Here is a 16,004-nt window from a genome sequence, read left to right on the forward strand (position 1 = left end):
AGTCAAAAGAAAGGAATTTCGCAAGGCAGAGGTTTGGATTCGCAAGGCAAAATTTTGCCTTTATGCCTAATTTTGCTACAAAAGTTTGCCTTTATGCCTAATTTTGCTACAAAAGTTTGTCTTGCGATTTTTATTTTTTTTGATTGAGTCGGGGTTCGAATACCAAATCTCATGGTATTAAGTGAAGGCCAAAAGGACAAAAATTAAAGACCACCCCAAAATTCCGGCAGTCCTGCGAATTGCCCTTGTTGGAATAGATATGATCAGTCTGGATCCGACCTATTGCAATTGTATTGCGGTGCACGTGTAACGTGTTTACGTAGAAATAGTTCTAATAAAAAATGATTATTAAGCGATGGCAATTTTTTTATTTTTTTTTTAATTCAACGTGAGGGGCGAGTGCTACCTGTTGATTTTATTTTATTTATAATATGAAAAGAGATTCTAATGATCATTGACCAAGAATTGTCAGCGACAGCATGTTATCATTGACCAATACTTCCGTTGGAGAATTCTTGACCTTATAATGGCCAGGAGCATACATCCATGACTGTGATATGGATAAATAATCTTATGATTGTGATATAAAATTTATCATGGTAAATACCCTGAACTAAAAAATACAAGTTAGATTTAATCCCAAATTTTATATTGGAATAACCTACTTGATCCCTTCGACCAAATTGCCCTTTTTATATTTAGATGGGAAGTTTTATTTTGCTCGTCCCTTAAATATAAAGCAAATAAATTCAGAATAAAACAGAAACACTCCATAAACTAGTAGTAAAACTGTCCTACCATATTTTTGGGTTACAAATTATCAGTCAGAAAGCCATAGCGACTGAGATTTGCTGCGACCTCTTAGACATAGCCATATTGTAGAGTTTCATGCTAACATAAATGGTGACATCTTGATTAGAAGAGCCAACATATTTAGCACAATCTGTTGATCGGCGGCTCCAAGAACTAGGATTCTGGGGCTAAACTTACTTACTATAAGTCTCTCTCTTTCGTGGGGCCTTGGAGCAATAAATTGTTCAGTAACTATAATTCTTTCTTTGTGGAAATCACGAGTACCGTTCACCGTTTGGCCTTGTTTTTTAAAATAAATTACTGTCGTGAAGTTTCAGATTCAACAGGTAATATTTCATGACAATATCTTGAAGTTATACCTGTAAAAATTATAACTCTATAACATTGATTATTTTTCAATACAAAGATTTTAAAAAAGGGCTATTTGTAAATTCTATGAGTTAAATTTCACCCAAAAGGTTTTTGATTAGGTTAAAAAAAGGGCTATTTGTAAATTCTATGAGTTAAATTTCACCCAAAAGGTTTTTGATTAGGTTATGAAGCTGCTTTTGCAGCCAAAAGATATGATTGAGCCTATCGGGAAAGTATGTAATTGTTGTTTGTTGATATTGTCAATGTCACATGGATGTTATTTTACGCCAACCAGAAGATAATATAATAATCCTAGTATCTACATGTGGGAAATGGCAACTCATTACACATGAGTAATCAAAAGGAATCATCCCAAATTGCACATAAGAAGGCATGAAATTGTGGATGAACCATAAAATAAATGAATTTACATGTATACCTCGTTTGTGCTACACTAAGTTTATGGGGTAGGATTTTTTATTGTGATATTAAGTTCCTTTTACAGCCAATAATAGTCGAGAGATCTGGTTATTGATGTCGATGATAATGATAATGTTGATTGTGATGTTGATGTTGACATTGATGTTAATGTTGATGTTGATTGTAGGTTGAGTTCCTTACGTGAAAATATCACAATGTTGAGAAAGTAGGTACATATGATGCATTTAAGGAATCATCCATCGTTGATGAACAAGAAAACATAAAGCATCAAAGAATTGAAAGACAAGTGAATTAATAAGTACCCACCAATTGTTAAACTCATAGCAAGACAATGCTGAGAAAGTAGGTACATATGATGCATTTTAAGGAATCATCCATCGTTGATAAACAAGAAAACATAAAGCATCAAAGAATTGAAAGACGAGTGAATTAATAAGTACCCACCAGTTGTTAAACTCATAGCAAGAATAAGCAAACTTAAATTACAAACACTATACATGACCATTTGATATTACGATTCATTCATTGATGGAAGTATTTACTTTATCACCTTGAACGGAGATTTTTCTGTTATAGTTAGTATGATTAATAGAAAATTTCAAGTAATCATTGCTTTTGAGTTTTATGTGAATAACTTAAAAGACATAAGGAAAAGAGTGAAAATCTCAAAATCTGATGAAATTCATAAACATTGTGGGAAACATCAATAAAGAATGATAAGTCCGGAGTCATTTATTAGCATTCAGACACATGTTGAAAAATGACGTGACAAAAGATTTAATTAAACATTCCTTGGTATAACTAAGAGTTTGATGAATAGTTATTAAGTACCAAAATCATTACAGATGTAGGTACTTACACTGTTTGAGATTTGCTAAATTGAATTTGTGATAAGACTTTCTCTAATACTCTTGTAGAGTAAGGTATTGGATAGAAACACTGTTTTAAGGATACCTAGCACAATCACAATTTTAAAGACAATAGAAAAAAATAATAAACTAACATAATTTTATAGATGATAGAAAAAATTATAAACTAATTAATTAGTGTTTACTTTATAGGTTACTCCAAGAAATTCAAAGAGCATAGAATATAAATCTTATCTTAAATTTTTAATTATGACTCGAAAAATTGTAGAGACACTAAAATTAGATTCCTTGAAAAAGTTAAAACATGTGAAAATAATAAAAATCTAAATAGGTCATCTTATCACAAGCCTAAATCTCATAGTACATAATTATTTTTATTTAAAATGGATAAATTCTTTGTTCTCGTCTTTTATCTTAATGCGGAGAAACGTCAAGTGATTGGACATTTATCTTGTCGCTGAAGCAGGGATCCTACGACGAAGGTTGGAGCAATATGAGTTAGGTAAGAATTCACATATCATCTACTCCTTCTATTACATATATCAATGAATCAATTAAACTTCTACTGACGCACACATTATTGAGCTATATATATATATATATATATATATATATATATATATATATATATATATATATATATATATATCATAAGATCCTGCTTTCTTAACTTGTTCCTACATCTCACGAAATTGAAATTTGAGATGCTCCAAATTTAAATATAAAATAATCAATCTAATTTTATTTCTTACTTATTTTTCAACGAGTCAGAAACAATAACTTAAGATATTTGTCCTTTTTAAGATAAATTATTTTTCCTCCTCCCGACCATGAAAAAAAAATCACGTGGTAATCAAAAATTTAAGGTAAGACATTTCTAACATCCCTTATATGAGTTTAAGTTACGTGCACGGTCAGTGTAAAAAGTTTTAGCACAATGAAACATTAGGGGACTAAGCTGAAATTTGCAGAAACTTAAGGAACCAAAAGTGGAATAGTTGATTCATATTGCGGTAAAGTAAAAGTGTGGATTGGCACTAAAATCAGCCTCATTGGTTAGGTCGTTGAGACGCTAATAAAAGGAAGAGAAAGATGGATAAACTTGTCGGAATTACTGCTACTACTCTCACTTGTTCACGTTCGAAACGTTTTTCTGTAGGTCCACCAATCCTTCCTCCTCCACAAGATCTTACATCTGTCTGCACTTCCTGAAAACCACTCTTCATTCAAACTTCCATATGCCTCCTGATTTTCTTCACTGCACTGTTTATATATACTTACTACTACTACTACTACTAGTTGTTCTTACTTACAATTGAGTTCAATTTGGTGATCTAGTTTTGTGCATTTCGGAGAAAAGGTGATTATGCGATCGATGTCGATACCGAAGGAGCCGGAGCAAGTGATGAAACAGAGAGATGGATCGGTTTTGGGGAAGAAAACGATTCTGAAAAGTGATCATTTTCCAGGTTGCCAGAACAAACGATTGTCTCCTCACATTGACGGTGCTCCTAATTATCGCAAGGTTTTTAACCTTTCTACTACTTGTTCTATTTTGTTTAATTACTGCTTGCGGTAAACACATTCAGTTTATTTCCATACTTTTTTTTTTTTTTTGGATATTCTAGTTTAATTGACTTATCATGATTGAATTTCTCTAGCAGATTAACTTTCCTACTATTGTGATCATGTTTTCTTTTATTATTACTCACTAATTTAACGCCCAAGCCAAAATCTGTCTCCAGCAAATTTCCTAATTATCGCAAAGGTTTTTTTCTACTTGTTCATTTTGTTTACTGATTGCGGTGCCGCATACATTTTATTTCCATACCTTTTTTTTGATGTTTTAGACTGTTTGACTTATTATGTTTAAATTTCAGATTAAGTTTCCTTTTATTGTGATCATGTTTCCGTTTATTACTCACTAATGTAACGCCCAAGTCAAACTCTGTATCACGCAAATTTCCTAATTTTTTTTTACTGTACAATTTTTTTTAAAGTTTTGGTATTCCTTTTGTGGTACATTTTATTGATCATAACTATCAAAAAGGAATGCTAGTTGCAACTATTTGTAGGTGACTGAAACACATCTCTCGTTGATTAGCTAAAGCCCTTTAATTTCTAATGTTCTGCAATGGTTTCGCGTAGGCCATTTTGTATACATCATCTGTTGTTGAATCAGAAGGGGAACCTTGGAGCAACGGTAAAGTTGTCTCTTGAGTGGCCTATAAGTCACGGGTTCGAGCCATGGAAGCAGCCACTAATTCTTGCATTAGGGTAGACGGTCTACATCACACCCCTTGGGGTGAGGCCGTTCCCAGATCCTGCTAACGCGGAATGTTTTGTGTACTGGGATGCCCTTTTTATCTGATTTTGAATCATTGTAAGATTGGACGAAGTGCAACATTACATAATTCTACATGTATAAAGAAGTTTAAGTACACTATGTTATCATTGTCAAAAAAAAAAAAAAAAAAAAAAAAAAAAAGAAGAAGAAGAAGATTAAGTACACTTGCTTGTGGTTTTTAGCTTTTTGGTGTAACCTACAGGATGTTAAAGATGAAAATAGTATGCTTGAATTTATAGACTCAGTATAGGTGGAATCATCTCTCTTTTGCTTTTTACAGAATGGTTCTGAATTTGTATTTCCCTGGCATTAACTTAGTGCCAAATTTCTGGTTTAATACAATTACTACTTACCAGTACACAACTCTACATGTAAAAGTTAAAAAGTATTGCTAATCATTCAGCTCGTTTATTTACTCCTTTTATCTTGTTTTTCTTTTCTTGGCTTGTGTTTCGGTTAAAAGCTATGTTGCTCGGACTTGGGTGCGGGTGTCCGATACAGGTGCGGATCTAGAGGTCAGATCCTTCATGATCTAAATTTTAAGATTTGGGGGTACGGATTTAGGCACGGATACGGGTGCGTGGATTCTGCTAAAAATAATTCAAATATCTAACAATAGAGTTATATGTCTAAATTATGAGACATTATTAAAAAAAAATTCCGAGAAGAAAATATTGATCAAGAGGAGTATCCTATAATGAGATAAAAGGAAAAAAGGACTAACATAGAAATTTCTATATACAAGCTATTTCATTTTCTTAATTTTTCACCTTAGCTTTTGTTTTGATTACAAAACTCATTGTATCTGTCCCAAATTTCTTTTTCGATTTTGGTCAAAATACCCAAAATCAGTTGACCAAATCCAGTACGGATCCCACTCATGTCGTGTCGATACAGGTGTGGCACCGAAAGTAAAGAGTCCAAGCAACATAGGTTAAACGTAGTGTACCCCATTCTCCTATTCATTCAATATTAAACTCTAAAGGATATTAGAAAGTTGAAATTGAGGAGTTACATAATGTTAGTTATTTACTTCCCCTCTTTAGATGCCTTTTTAGTTCTCTCTCTTTTGATATGTAAAGATTTTATATGAGAATCACCTCCTGCACCCTTAAAGCAAGTGTTAAGTGTCATGGAAGTCTATCTCTCATGATGAAGCGGAATGCCTAGAATTCCACTCTTTATAGGTGAATGTTGTGGAAGCAGCAAAAGACATTGATGGTCAGCAAGCGCATTACAGAAACATTCTTTACAAATGAAATATATTATGTCGTTTAAGTGAATTTACTATGCATAGTGGCCTCAAGATTGTGAATTGTGATGTATTAGCTACATTGTGCATGATTTCTTGAAAAACATTCTGCAGTTGGAGGGGAAAAAGCTAGACAAAGAATGATAAAGGTGACATAGACAATTATGAGGGGGAGGAATAGAGGAGCTTCTGGAGAATTTAGAATATATCGTCTCCAATTGAAATAATGTTATTATATTTTGTTTAACTTTGGGAACACATAGAGTATTGACTTGTATTGCTAGTTGGAGGACTCTCATTCTGAAGAAATTTTTTGTATTGCGACAATGGAGTGATTGATAGTTGCAGTTGAGAGGAAAAAGATGTAATATATGGTCTAAAAGATAATGATACATCAGGGCCGTATACTGGAACTTCATGCTGATCTCGACTTGTTTAAGCTATTGTTAGTGCACATTATGTTGCGTTGTTGTTGGTGGGCGGTCAAAGCAACTTGTATGCTCATGGCATCAAGCTGATTACTTTGCTCTTGGATGGCTATGTTGGAGAGATAGCTTGTCTATTTAAAGGGGCATACTTCTATGCGACCTTCAGTCTAGTTGATTTCATTTTATGCATGCCTAAAATGAGATGTGCAATTTTTTTTTTCTTGGAGAAAAGATGCCAGGTTTAGTCACATTTTGTTCCTTATAATAGTACTAAAAATACATGCATAGATGGTCTCTTATTTTCCAATGCTTTTGTGATGACTACATATTTTGCTTAGCTGATCATCCATATTATTGGACAATTTAATTATACAAATTTAAATCCTTGGTTTATCTATTAGCGACGAGGGTTTGCGAGTTCGTGATTATGTTTTCCCATTTACATAACTTGCCCTCCCTGACTAAAGAATTTGCATTAGGCCGACTCTTTGCATGTTCATGGTGTTGCTATTCCAACAGTTGAAGGCATCCAAAATGTTCTCGACCATATTGGAGCTCAACTGAGTGGAAAGAAGACTCACATTCTCTGGATTAATCTTCGCGAGGAACCGGTAATAGTGCTTCTTTATTTTTTTGTATCTGCATTTCATTGTATTTCTTCTGCACTTCTGTTTTATTTTATCGTTTTCTTGTAAATGGTCATTATTTCATAAATAATGCAGTATAGTTTTGTAAAGAAATTTCTATACTTTTAATAGATTCTTTTTATGAATTAAACATATAGAATAATCTTATAGGCAATGTTTGCACGTTGTGTTGCACCTTTAAATCTCATTATTTGCATTCCACTCATCATACAATATATAGTTCCAGATCCAGATTTTCTTTTGTTGCTCATTGAGCCTTCGAGTGCACAAATTTTATCACATTGTTTTTAATTAAATAAAAGACCATCATCTCTCTCGTCTGTCTTTTCCTGACCTCCCCCCTCTCTCCCTCTCCCTCTCTCCCCCTGTCTTCCTCTCTCTTTCCTTTCTTCTGCTGCAACCTTTTCCTTCTTTGCTGTCTTTCTTTTTTTGGGGGCAAGTTTGATGAAAGACTTTCCGTGTATACAGGCTTCATTCAAAAGAGTATAGACACTTATCTATTCTGTAGTTTTTTCTATTTCGTGCATTGGGTTGAATTATTAAAATAAGTGCTATTACCTGTCTTTAGATAGCCCATGGATTTTTTGTTTTAAGTGAACTTGTTTAGATAATAGGGCAAACTTATACTTGTTACCATTCTCCAAAAATAAATAAATAAAAAAAAAATTGCAAACTTATTTGCGTTGAGACTTTGTTTTATTTATTTCTTGAGAGAGAGGACCAATCCTGATTAAATTGTGTGACGTCATGTTCTTTGATAAATTACCTGAGATGCTACAATTGATATCCATCTTCATGAAGTATCTGAAGGTGCAAATGTCTGTGTTACTATTTGAATGAGAGATCATATAGAAAAGAAAAATTTGAAACAGATTGAAAGTTGAGCATTGGTATATTCATTTGGTATGCTTGATCTGTTTCTTTCTGGACATAAACTTTTTGATCAAAGATGCTGCAAGATTTCGATTCCTGAAAACTTTATCATGATTATTTCTTTTCTAATCATTGAACAGGTGATATATATTAATGGACGCCCGTTTGTCTTGCGTGAAATAGAAAGGCCCTTCTCTAATCTCGAATATACGGTGCGTCATGGTTAGGATTGATTTTTCATTTTGACATATTGTCGCTGAATTTATTTTATTTTATTTTATCAAATGATCATATTGATTCCGTGAGATTAGGACATTGCACACTTGTCAGGATTTATCAAAATAATATATCACATGCATCTACACTTGCAAGTTAAACGCTTCTGCTCATGGCATCAATGAGATATCATAAGATACATTAATTGGACATTTTACTTACTTCCTGTTCTTAATGTAGCATTGGTTTTAGGATTTTTGTGTAGCACTTGGGGGCATTCTTCCTTTCAGAAATTTACGAAAAGTTAGTAATATAAACATATTAGTATTACAACAATATACAGGATGATCCTAGTGCTTCTCATTATGGATAAAACCATTCTTCTGGCAAGGCATTTATTGATTTCCACACTCATCTTGTGTTTACTTGCAACTTTCTATATCTGGCATTTGTTAGGTTCTAATGCAAGTTTCTAACTTTCATTTTTTTCCTAATCTATCTGTTGAAATTCTTCTTGATATGAACTTAAATTTTGTATTAAATAGGGAATTAATAGGAAAAGAGTGGAGCAAATGGAGGATCGCTTGAAAGAAGATGTTCTGCTAGAAGCTGCAAGGTTATTGTTTGCTCTAATTTTATTGTTCGTGAACGAAGAATATCATAGGTTTTCACTAAATTCATGGTGCTCACGTGATCAAAATTTTTATCTTCTATTTGATAAACAACAGATATGGAAATAAGATCCTTGTAACTGATGAGCTTCCTGATGGTCAGATGGTGGATCAATGGGAACCAGTAACATATGATTCTGTGAAAACACCCTTACAGGTTTCAAGAGTTTACGAAAGCTTTGTTGAAGTTGGCGTCAAAAAAGATTGTATTGATTGCTCATTTTCATTTTGAACATCTCCCTCTAAGTTAGGTGTACGAGGAACTGCAATCAAAAGAGTACCTTGTTGAATACGAACGTGTTCCTATTACTGACGAAAAATCACCTAAAGAGCTGGATTTTGATATTCTTGTGAGTATTTGTATCTTTATTTGGCTTTGGCTTTCATTCCCATTTTTATGTTGAAGATACTTGCTTGTCATCACAAAGACATTGGAGGTTCCTCTTTTTAGGTTTTTATTATTCTTTGTCAGAGTTTAAGTTGGAACATAATACTTCATGCATCGGAATATAGTTTTTTTTAAGTTGATTTTGATGGCCAAATCGTGAAAGTTAGACCATAAAAGTTTATGAAAACTTTGGTCTTGTACAACCAATCAATTTTTTGTGAATTATCGATTTTAGTATCTAGTTATCATCTTTCTGAAATCCAAATATCACGATAGAAATCGGTCAATTTGTTAGTTCAAAGGTTGAGGGACTTGTGATTTAGGTCTCAGGTTTGAGCCCTCCACCATGTGAACTAAGCCTGGTAGTTAAATGCAGGAGGGTATTATCCCCGAGTTTTGAAGGTTGCGGTTGGTCCTAAGGGTTGGTCCCATATGAATTTCTCTCTTATAAGAAAAGGTCATTTTGAATATCTATCCTCATTTATGTGATGCACTTTTCTCTTTAGTCTGTCCTAAAGAGAATGATACCTTTCTAGATTCGGAAAGTAATTTAACTTTAAACTTCCCATTTTACCGTTAATGAGATGATTTATAGCCAAACAAAAATCTATGATAGAATTCCAAATCTAATTGATTTACTCCACAAACTAAGTATATCAAATGCTGGCCACGATGTATGGAGATAGGGGTGGGGGATAGAAGGTTGTTCTCCGCTAAATCTTATTACAAAACGCCTCTGAATAGGGAGGAGGGACTTTCCATATAGATCGATTTGGATTTCAAAAGTATCGAGAATGGTGTGTTTCTTCACTTGGCTAGCAGTCAGAGGGATGATCTTGACGGTGGAAAATCTGAGAAAGAGGGTACTTATGTTGGTGCTTTCTGTGCAAGGTTTCGGGTGAAAATGTCGACCATCTCCTAATGCATTGTCCGATAGCAGTCGATATTATGGTGGAAATGCTTACATGGTTTGGTATATTTTGGGTGATGCCAAGCACGGTGAAGGTAATGGCCAGTTGGAGTTATGGTAGTAGGATACGACGCAGGGCATGTCAGCTAGCGCCACTAACTCTTGTGTGTGTTGTTTGGAGGGAACGAAATAGGAGAGCTTTCGAGGGTGTAGAGATGAACTTTGTTCAGTTAAAGAGTAGTATTTTATCCCTTTTTTCCTTTTGGTGCACCCATAAGTTTCCTTTATCTATAGAAGATTGAGTATGTTTCGTAGAAAACCATCTCCTTTTGTAGGTGTTCTACATTTGTAGTATACTTCTTGTATACGAGCGTGTTTTTGTCATACGTTAATACTATTTGTTACTTTATCTAAAAGAATATCTATGGCTTGTTTTAAATCACAAGTTTCAAAAGTCTTTCTTTTTTTCTTAAATTTCGCTCTAGTCAAAGTGCATCTCATAAATTTGGACGGACGGAGAAACGAAGTAAACTAAGGACACCAACGTGTAATTCATCCTAGCTGTTCCAAGAGAAATTAATTTATTAAAAGGGTAGGAGTCAAGGAGGAGGACAAAGAAGACATAAAGTATTCAAAGCTCAAAATTCAAGTCTTCTCTCTGGAGGTCAATAAATGATGTCCCCTGTTATAATTACAAAATTTGACCATAATTTTTTTCTTGAAGTACTGTTGTCATTTGCAATCAATGTTTAATTATGTTACAGTTATTTTTTCTGCATTTTAGTATGTTCCTTTCAAGGGTTTTGGTCAAATATTGCAATAGGTATTGGTCAGTTGAATTTGAAAATCAATCTGGGACACTTAAACTCCAAGGGATATTGAAAATAAGAATTCCTTTAGGTGATTTCTGTTGAAAGAATATAATTTATCAATAGAAGACGATGACAAAGGAGTAGGATCAGACTTTACTTTCTTATTGCTGCTGATTTTATAAAACTTACCTTTTTGCAAAACACACACAAAAAAAAAAAAAAAAAAAAAAAAGGAGAAGAAGAAGAAAGAAACAAAGGAGGAGGATCAGGTGTCTTCAATAGAAAATTTAAAAGATTGTAAAACAGGAAAAACCTAAATGGGAAGTGAGTGTACCTTTTGAGTTCTATTAATGCTATTCCAGCGCTTTGCACGATTGCTATTCTAAGAATATTCTTTCCCTAACTATTGGTGGACGTGTACTTTTGTCTTCAGAAATTGCAGTGTTTTGCTCAATGCACCGACCAAGGTTCATTGCGCACGCCATAATGACTTCTACTGACCTTCCCTTTTCTTCCAGTTTGCCCACGAGACGTAGTCAAAAAATCCTTTCTTCTTTGTTATGGTTGACTCTATTTACTTTCGGAAACTGCAAGAGTCAACCATACTCCATTAATCCCCAAATCCACGATTGACCCTAAATACTTCTGAGTGATGGTTGGTTCTATTTACCTATTCCACATCTTCGATGAGGAGGCTGCAATAGCTCTTTATAACGGACAGAGGTGGATACGGAAGAAGTATCTAAGGGTGGGGAATTGGCCGTGATCTCACGGTACGAGGAGTATAGGAGAAGGAAATGGATGTTGTCACTGGAAGAAATTCATGTAAAATATAGTTTAGGAGACCTATTAAGTTTTTTCTTGATGGAAGTACGTCGCTTGAACTGCTGCAAAAAAAAGTATATCACTTGAACTGGGACTTGAATACCGGTCACAGGAATCCTCACAAGGTAGGATGAATTCCCACAGCTTAAATCCCTTGGGCTTTTGCAGGGTGGTGGAACTCTAGAGCTTTCTGTTGCGTGAACACCTATTTCTTTTCACACCCTTTGTGGTGTATTTATATGTATCCCTGAATCCAACTAGGGTTTAGATTGTGTATTATCTCTTGGGTTTGAATTAATAATGAGCTGGCACTTCTAATAGTTAGCACCCTTTATTGGTGGACCAGTCCTAAACCTGACAGCTCACACATAAAGGAGTGCTTAAGTTTCACCAAGCCAATGTCTGGTTCTTCACCCAAAGATGTTTTTTAGGACAAGTAACTGTTTTCAGGTGCAAGAGGAAGGGGAGGGGGATATGTGTATCTCTTTTACTGCTCGTTGCCCCCCCCCCCCCCCCCCCCCCCCCCCCCCCAAAGGCATATACATGTTTGGAATTTATTGGGTAAAGCCAATTAGAGCGCTGCTTCGCGGATGGAAGTACAAAAGCGGATAGAAAAAAGCACGCGATGCAACTCCTTAAGCGCTCATGTGGACAATATTGAATGAGAGAAACATATAAGGTCTTGAAGAAGTGAACTCTAATTTAAATATTAGTGGAAGATTGTTGTACTGATTCCTTCTTTTTGGAGCATACATCCCATTCCAATTTGTAATGATGATTAGTTTCTATTTGTGGAAAAAGATGTGGTTGTATAAGTTCTAATTATCGTCTTAAATACTCCTTGTAGGCTGAGTTTTCTATCATATTAATACCAGATCTTACATTTATTACAAAAAAGGACAGTTATAGTATTAAAGTATTCTTCTTCCTTTATTGTTGCTTTTCAAAAGCATTTATGATTTACATTCCTCCAACTTATTCATGTCTTCTAGTGTAAACATCTCATTCAAGGTAGGAGACGGGAAGAAAGCTAGTGTTTGGGGACTTAAATGGTGTGAGGACAATTTTTTGAAGGATGAATTTCAGGGTCTGCACAGAATTTCTTGCCAAGAGACTTGACAATCCAACAAATTAGAGGGACACACGGTGGAGAGACTTTTTTGTATTTGAGATTTAGAAGGGAGTTCCATGATTGGGAGGTGGCTGAGATCGAAAAACTGATGGCTTTACACCATAGGCAAGGTTCTCCGGTTGATAAACCCGATGCTTTTTGGTGGCATTTGGGGATTAATGGAGTTTTCTCCGTCATGTCTTTTTATGAGAAATTTTTGTTTAAGGAGGAGTTTACTTTTACATATAGCACAATATGGATACCAAAGGTGCCGAGGAAGGTGTGCTTTGTCACATGGCTAGGTATTGACAATTTTGGCACTTTATATAAGTTCCAAATGACTGGACCACTTTTGCGTTTAATTTTCAGAAAAACAAGTGAGGGAAGGTTTCTAGATTGCAAATTAAAACAGATTTAATGAATTATTGTTTTCCATTTGACCAACAACAACAACAACAACATACCCAGTGTAATCCCACAATTGAGGTGTGGGGAGGGTAGTGTGTATGCAACCTTACCCCTACCTTGTGAAGGTAGAGAGACTGTTTCCCATAGACCCTCGGCTCAAGTATGAAAAGAAAATACAATAGTGAAGAAGCAATGCTGAAAATATGGAGAAGAGAACAATAGCAACAGTTAATAATACAATAACCGTAAAGGAAACAACAGATAACAATAAAATCGAAGAATAAGCTAGTAGTAGAGGAATACTATACTGATAAGGGAAACTAGACTACGCTCGACTACCTACTTTCTACCCTAATTCTCGACCTTCATATCTTCGGGTAACGTCCTCGGTAAGTTGCAGGTGTGCCATGTCCTGTCTAATCATCTCTCCTAACATGACCACGCATCCATCTCAACATTTTCATTTGCGCTGTTTTCATATTCTGGACGTGCGAGTTCTTGACCGGCCAACACTCCGCCCCACACAACATAGTTGGTTTGATAAGCACTTTATAGAAATTACCTTTAATTTTCCATTTTACCAATCAAAAAACAACAACAACAACAAGCCCAGTATAATCCCACTATGTGGGGTCTGGGGAGGGTAGAGTGTACGCAGACCTAACCCCCACCTTGAAAGGTAGGGCGGCTGTTTCCGAAAGACCCTCGGCTCAAGAGAGGAGACAAAGAGATGAAAAGACAAAAGGTTAGATATGATTAAGCGTATCGAAAACAATATGAAAGCAAGGAATAACAAAGCAAGACAGTCATGGTAAAAGGAGAATTAACTGCTATAGATAACTATGAAAATGAAAACAATGGAAGTAAATAAGTCATTATAAACCAACAGATACTCGCAGAAATCAAGAGACAAGAAACTATAGAACAACATAACTACTCTTAAGGGAGGATAGACGCGACTACCTACTATCCTTCTACCCTAATCTCAGTCCTCCATACCCTCCTATCTAAGGTCATGTCCTCCGTAAGCAGGAAATGCTATGTCCTGTCTAATCATTTCCCCCCAATACTTCTTCGGCCTACCTCTACCTCTTCTGAAACCGTCGCTGGCCAACCTCTCGCACCTCCGCACCGGGGCATTTTCATCTCTCCGCATCACATGCCCAAACCATCTCAGCCTCGCTTCCCGCATCTTGTCTTCCACTGAGGCTATCCCAACCTTGTCTCGGATGACTTCATTCCTAATCCTATCACTCCTAGTGTGCCCACACATCCATCGCAGCATTCTCATTTCCGCCACTTTCATCTTCTGAACATGAGATTTCTTGACTGGCCAACACTCCGCCCCATACAACATAGCTGGTCTAACCACCACTTTGTAGAACTTGCCTTTAAGTTTCGGTGGCACCTTCTTGTCACACAACACTCCGGAGGCAAGCCTCCATTTCATCCATCCTGCACCAATACGATGTGTGACGTCATCATCAATCTCCCCATTTCCTTGTATAATAGACCCAAGATACTTGAAACTATCTTTCTTCTGTATGACCTGGGTGCCAAGCTTCACTTCCACGTCAGCCTCATGTACTATATCACTGAACTTGCACTCCAAGTACTCTGTCTTGGTCCTACTCAACTTGAACCCTTTAGACTCCAGAGTTTGTCTCCAAACCTCCAGCTTAGCGTTAACCCCGTTGCGAGACTCGTTAATCAGGACTATGTCATCCGCAAATAACATACACCATGGCACCTCACCTTGAATTTGTCGCGTCAATCCATCGATCACCAAGGAGAATAAAAATGGGCTAAAAGCTGATCCCTGATGCAGCCCCATCACCACTGGGAAGTGCTCTGAGTCTCCTCCCAAAGTCCTTACCTTGGTCTTGGCCCCATCATACATGTCCTTGATCGCCTTAATGTACGCCACAGGTACACCTCTAGCCTCCAAGCATCTCCATAGAACCTCTCTCGGTACTTTGTCGTATGCCTTTTCTAGGTCGATGAATACCATGTGCAAGTCCCTCTTCCTCTCCCTATATTGCTCCACCAGTCTCCGTACAAGATGAATAGCTTCTATAGTTGAGCGCCCCGGCATGAATCCGAACTGGTTCTCTGAGATAGACATAGGGCTGTGCATGTTAACGGTTAAACCAATAACCCGAACCGATTATTAAGTTATTGGGTTAATGGTTCGGATTAATGGATTACCGGTTCGGGTACCGGGTGGTGTTTTTGGGTTATTGGCTTATTGGGTCGGGTTGCGGGTTGACCATTTTTGTTAACGGGTTACCCGATAACCCGATAACAATTTAATTAATTACACTTCTACCCTTTCATATATATTAAGTCACTTACACTACAATTAGGGTTACTTCATTTCATTTCATAAAACGCCTCTCTTTAAGCCTCTCTTACATCTTACTCATTCATGATGATTCTCAAGCCCCTCAAGCAGATTTGCTTGTACACTGTGATCTTGGATCTAGGCTGTTTATTAGGTGAATAAAGTTACTTTCTTGATTTATTTGATTCGGTATTGCAGTGCTTCTTTCTAAATACTGAAAGGTAATTTCCCAGTTTCCATTATGACTTCCTGATTTGCCTTGCAAATTGCAATCAGTGTGATGGCACTATCAGCCTTC

General features: G+C 35.9%; 1 protein-coding gene across 2 annotated transcripts in view; it reads left to right on the top strand.

Moving 5' to 3' along the window:
- Positions 1 to 3,545: 3,545 nt before the first annotated feature.
- Positions 3,546 to 16,004, top strand: part of LOC132644875 (uncharacterized) — a 32,953-nt gene continuing 20,494 nt past the window's right edge. The window contains exons 1-6 of one of the 2 annotated variants that reach the window (XM_060361528.1): positions 3,546 to 3,999; positions 6,981 to 7,112; positions 8,162 to 8,233; positions 8,783 to 8,853; positions 8,966 to 9,065; positions 9,160 to 9,258. In XM_060361528.1, the coding sequence (XP_060217511.1) occupies positions 3,841 to 3,999; positions 6,981 to 7,112; positions 8,162 to 8,233; positions 8,783 to 8,853; positions 8,966 to 9,065; positions 9,160 to 9,258 (633 nt within the window). In that variant the 5' untranslated portion in view covers positions 3,546 to 3,840. The remainder of the gene's footprint in view (positions 4,000 to 6,980; positions 7,113 to 8,161; positions 8,234 to 8,782; positions 8,854 to 8,965; positions 9,066 to 9,159; positions 9,259 to 16,004) is intronic. The other variant, XM_060361527.1, reaches the window with a different exon arrangement.

This window comes from Lycium barbarum, chromosome 6 (genome assembly GCF_019175385.1).
Source record: "Lycium barbarum isolate Lr01 chromosome 6, ASM1917538v2, whole genome shotgun sequence".
Classification (NCBI taxonomy): domain Eukaryota; kingdom Viridiplantae; phylum Streptophyta; class Magnoliopsida; order Solanales; family Solanaceae; genus Lycium; species Lycium barbarum.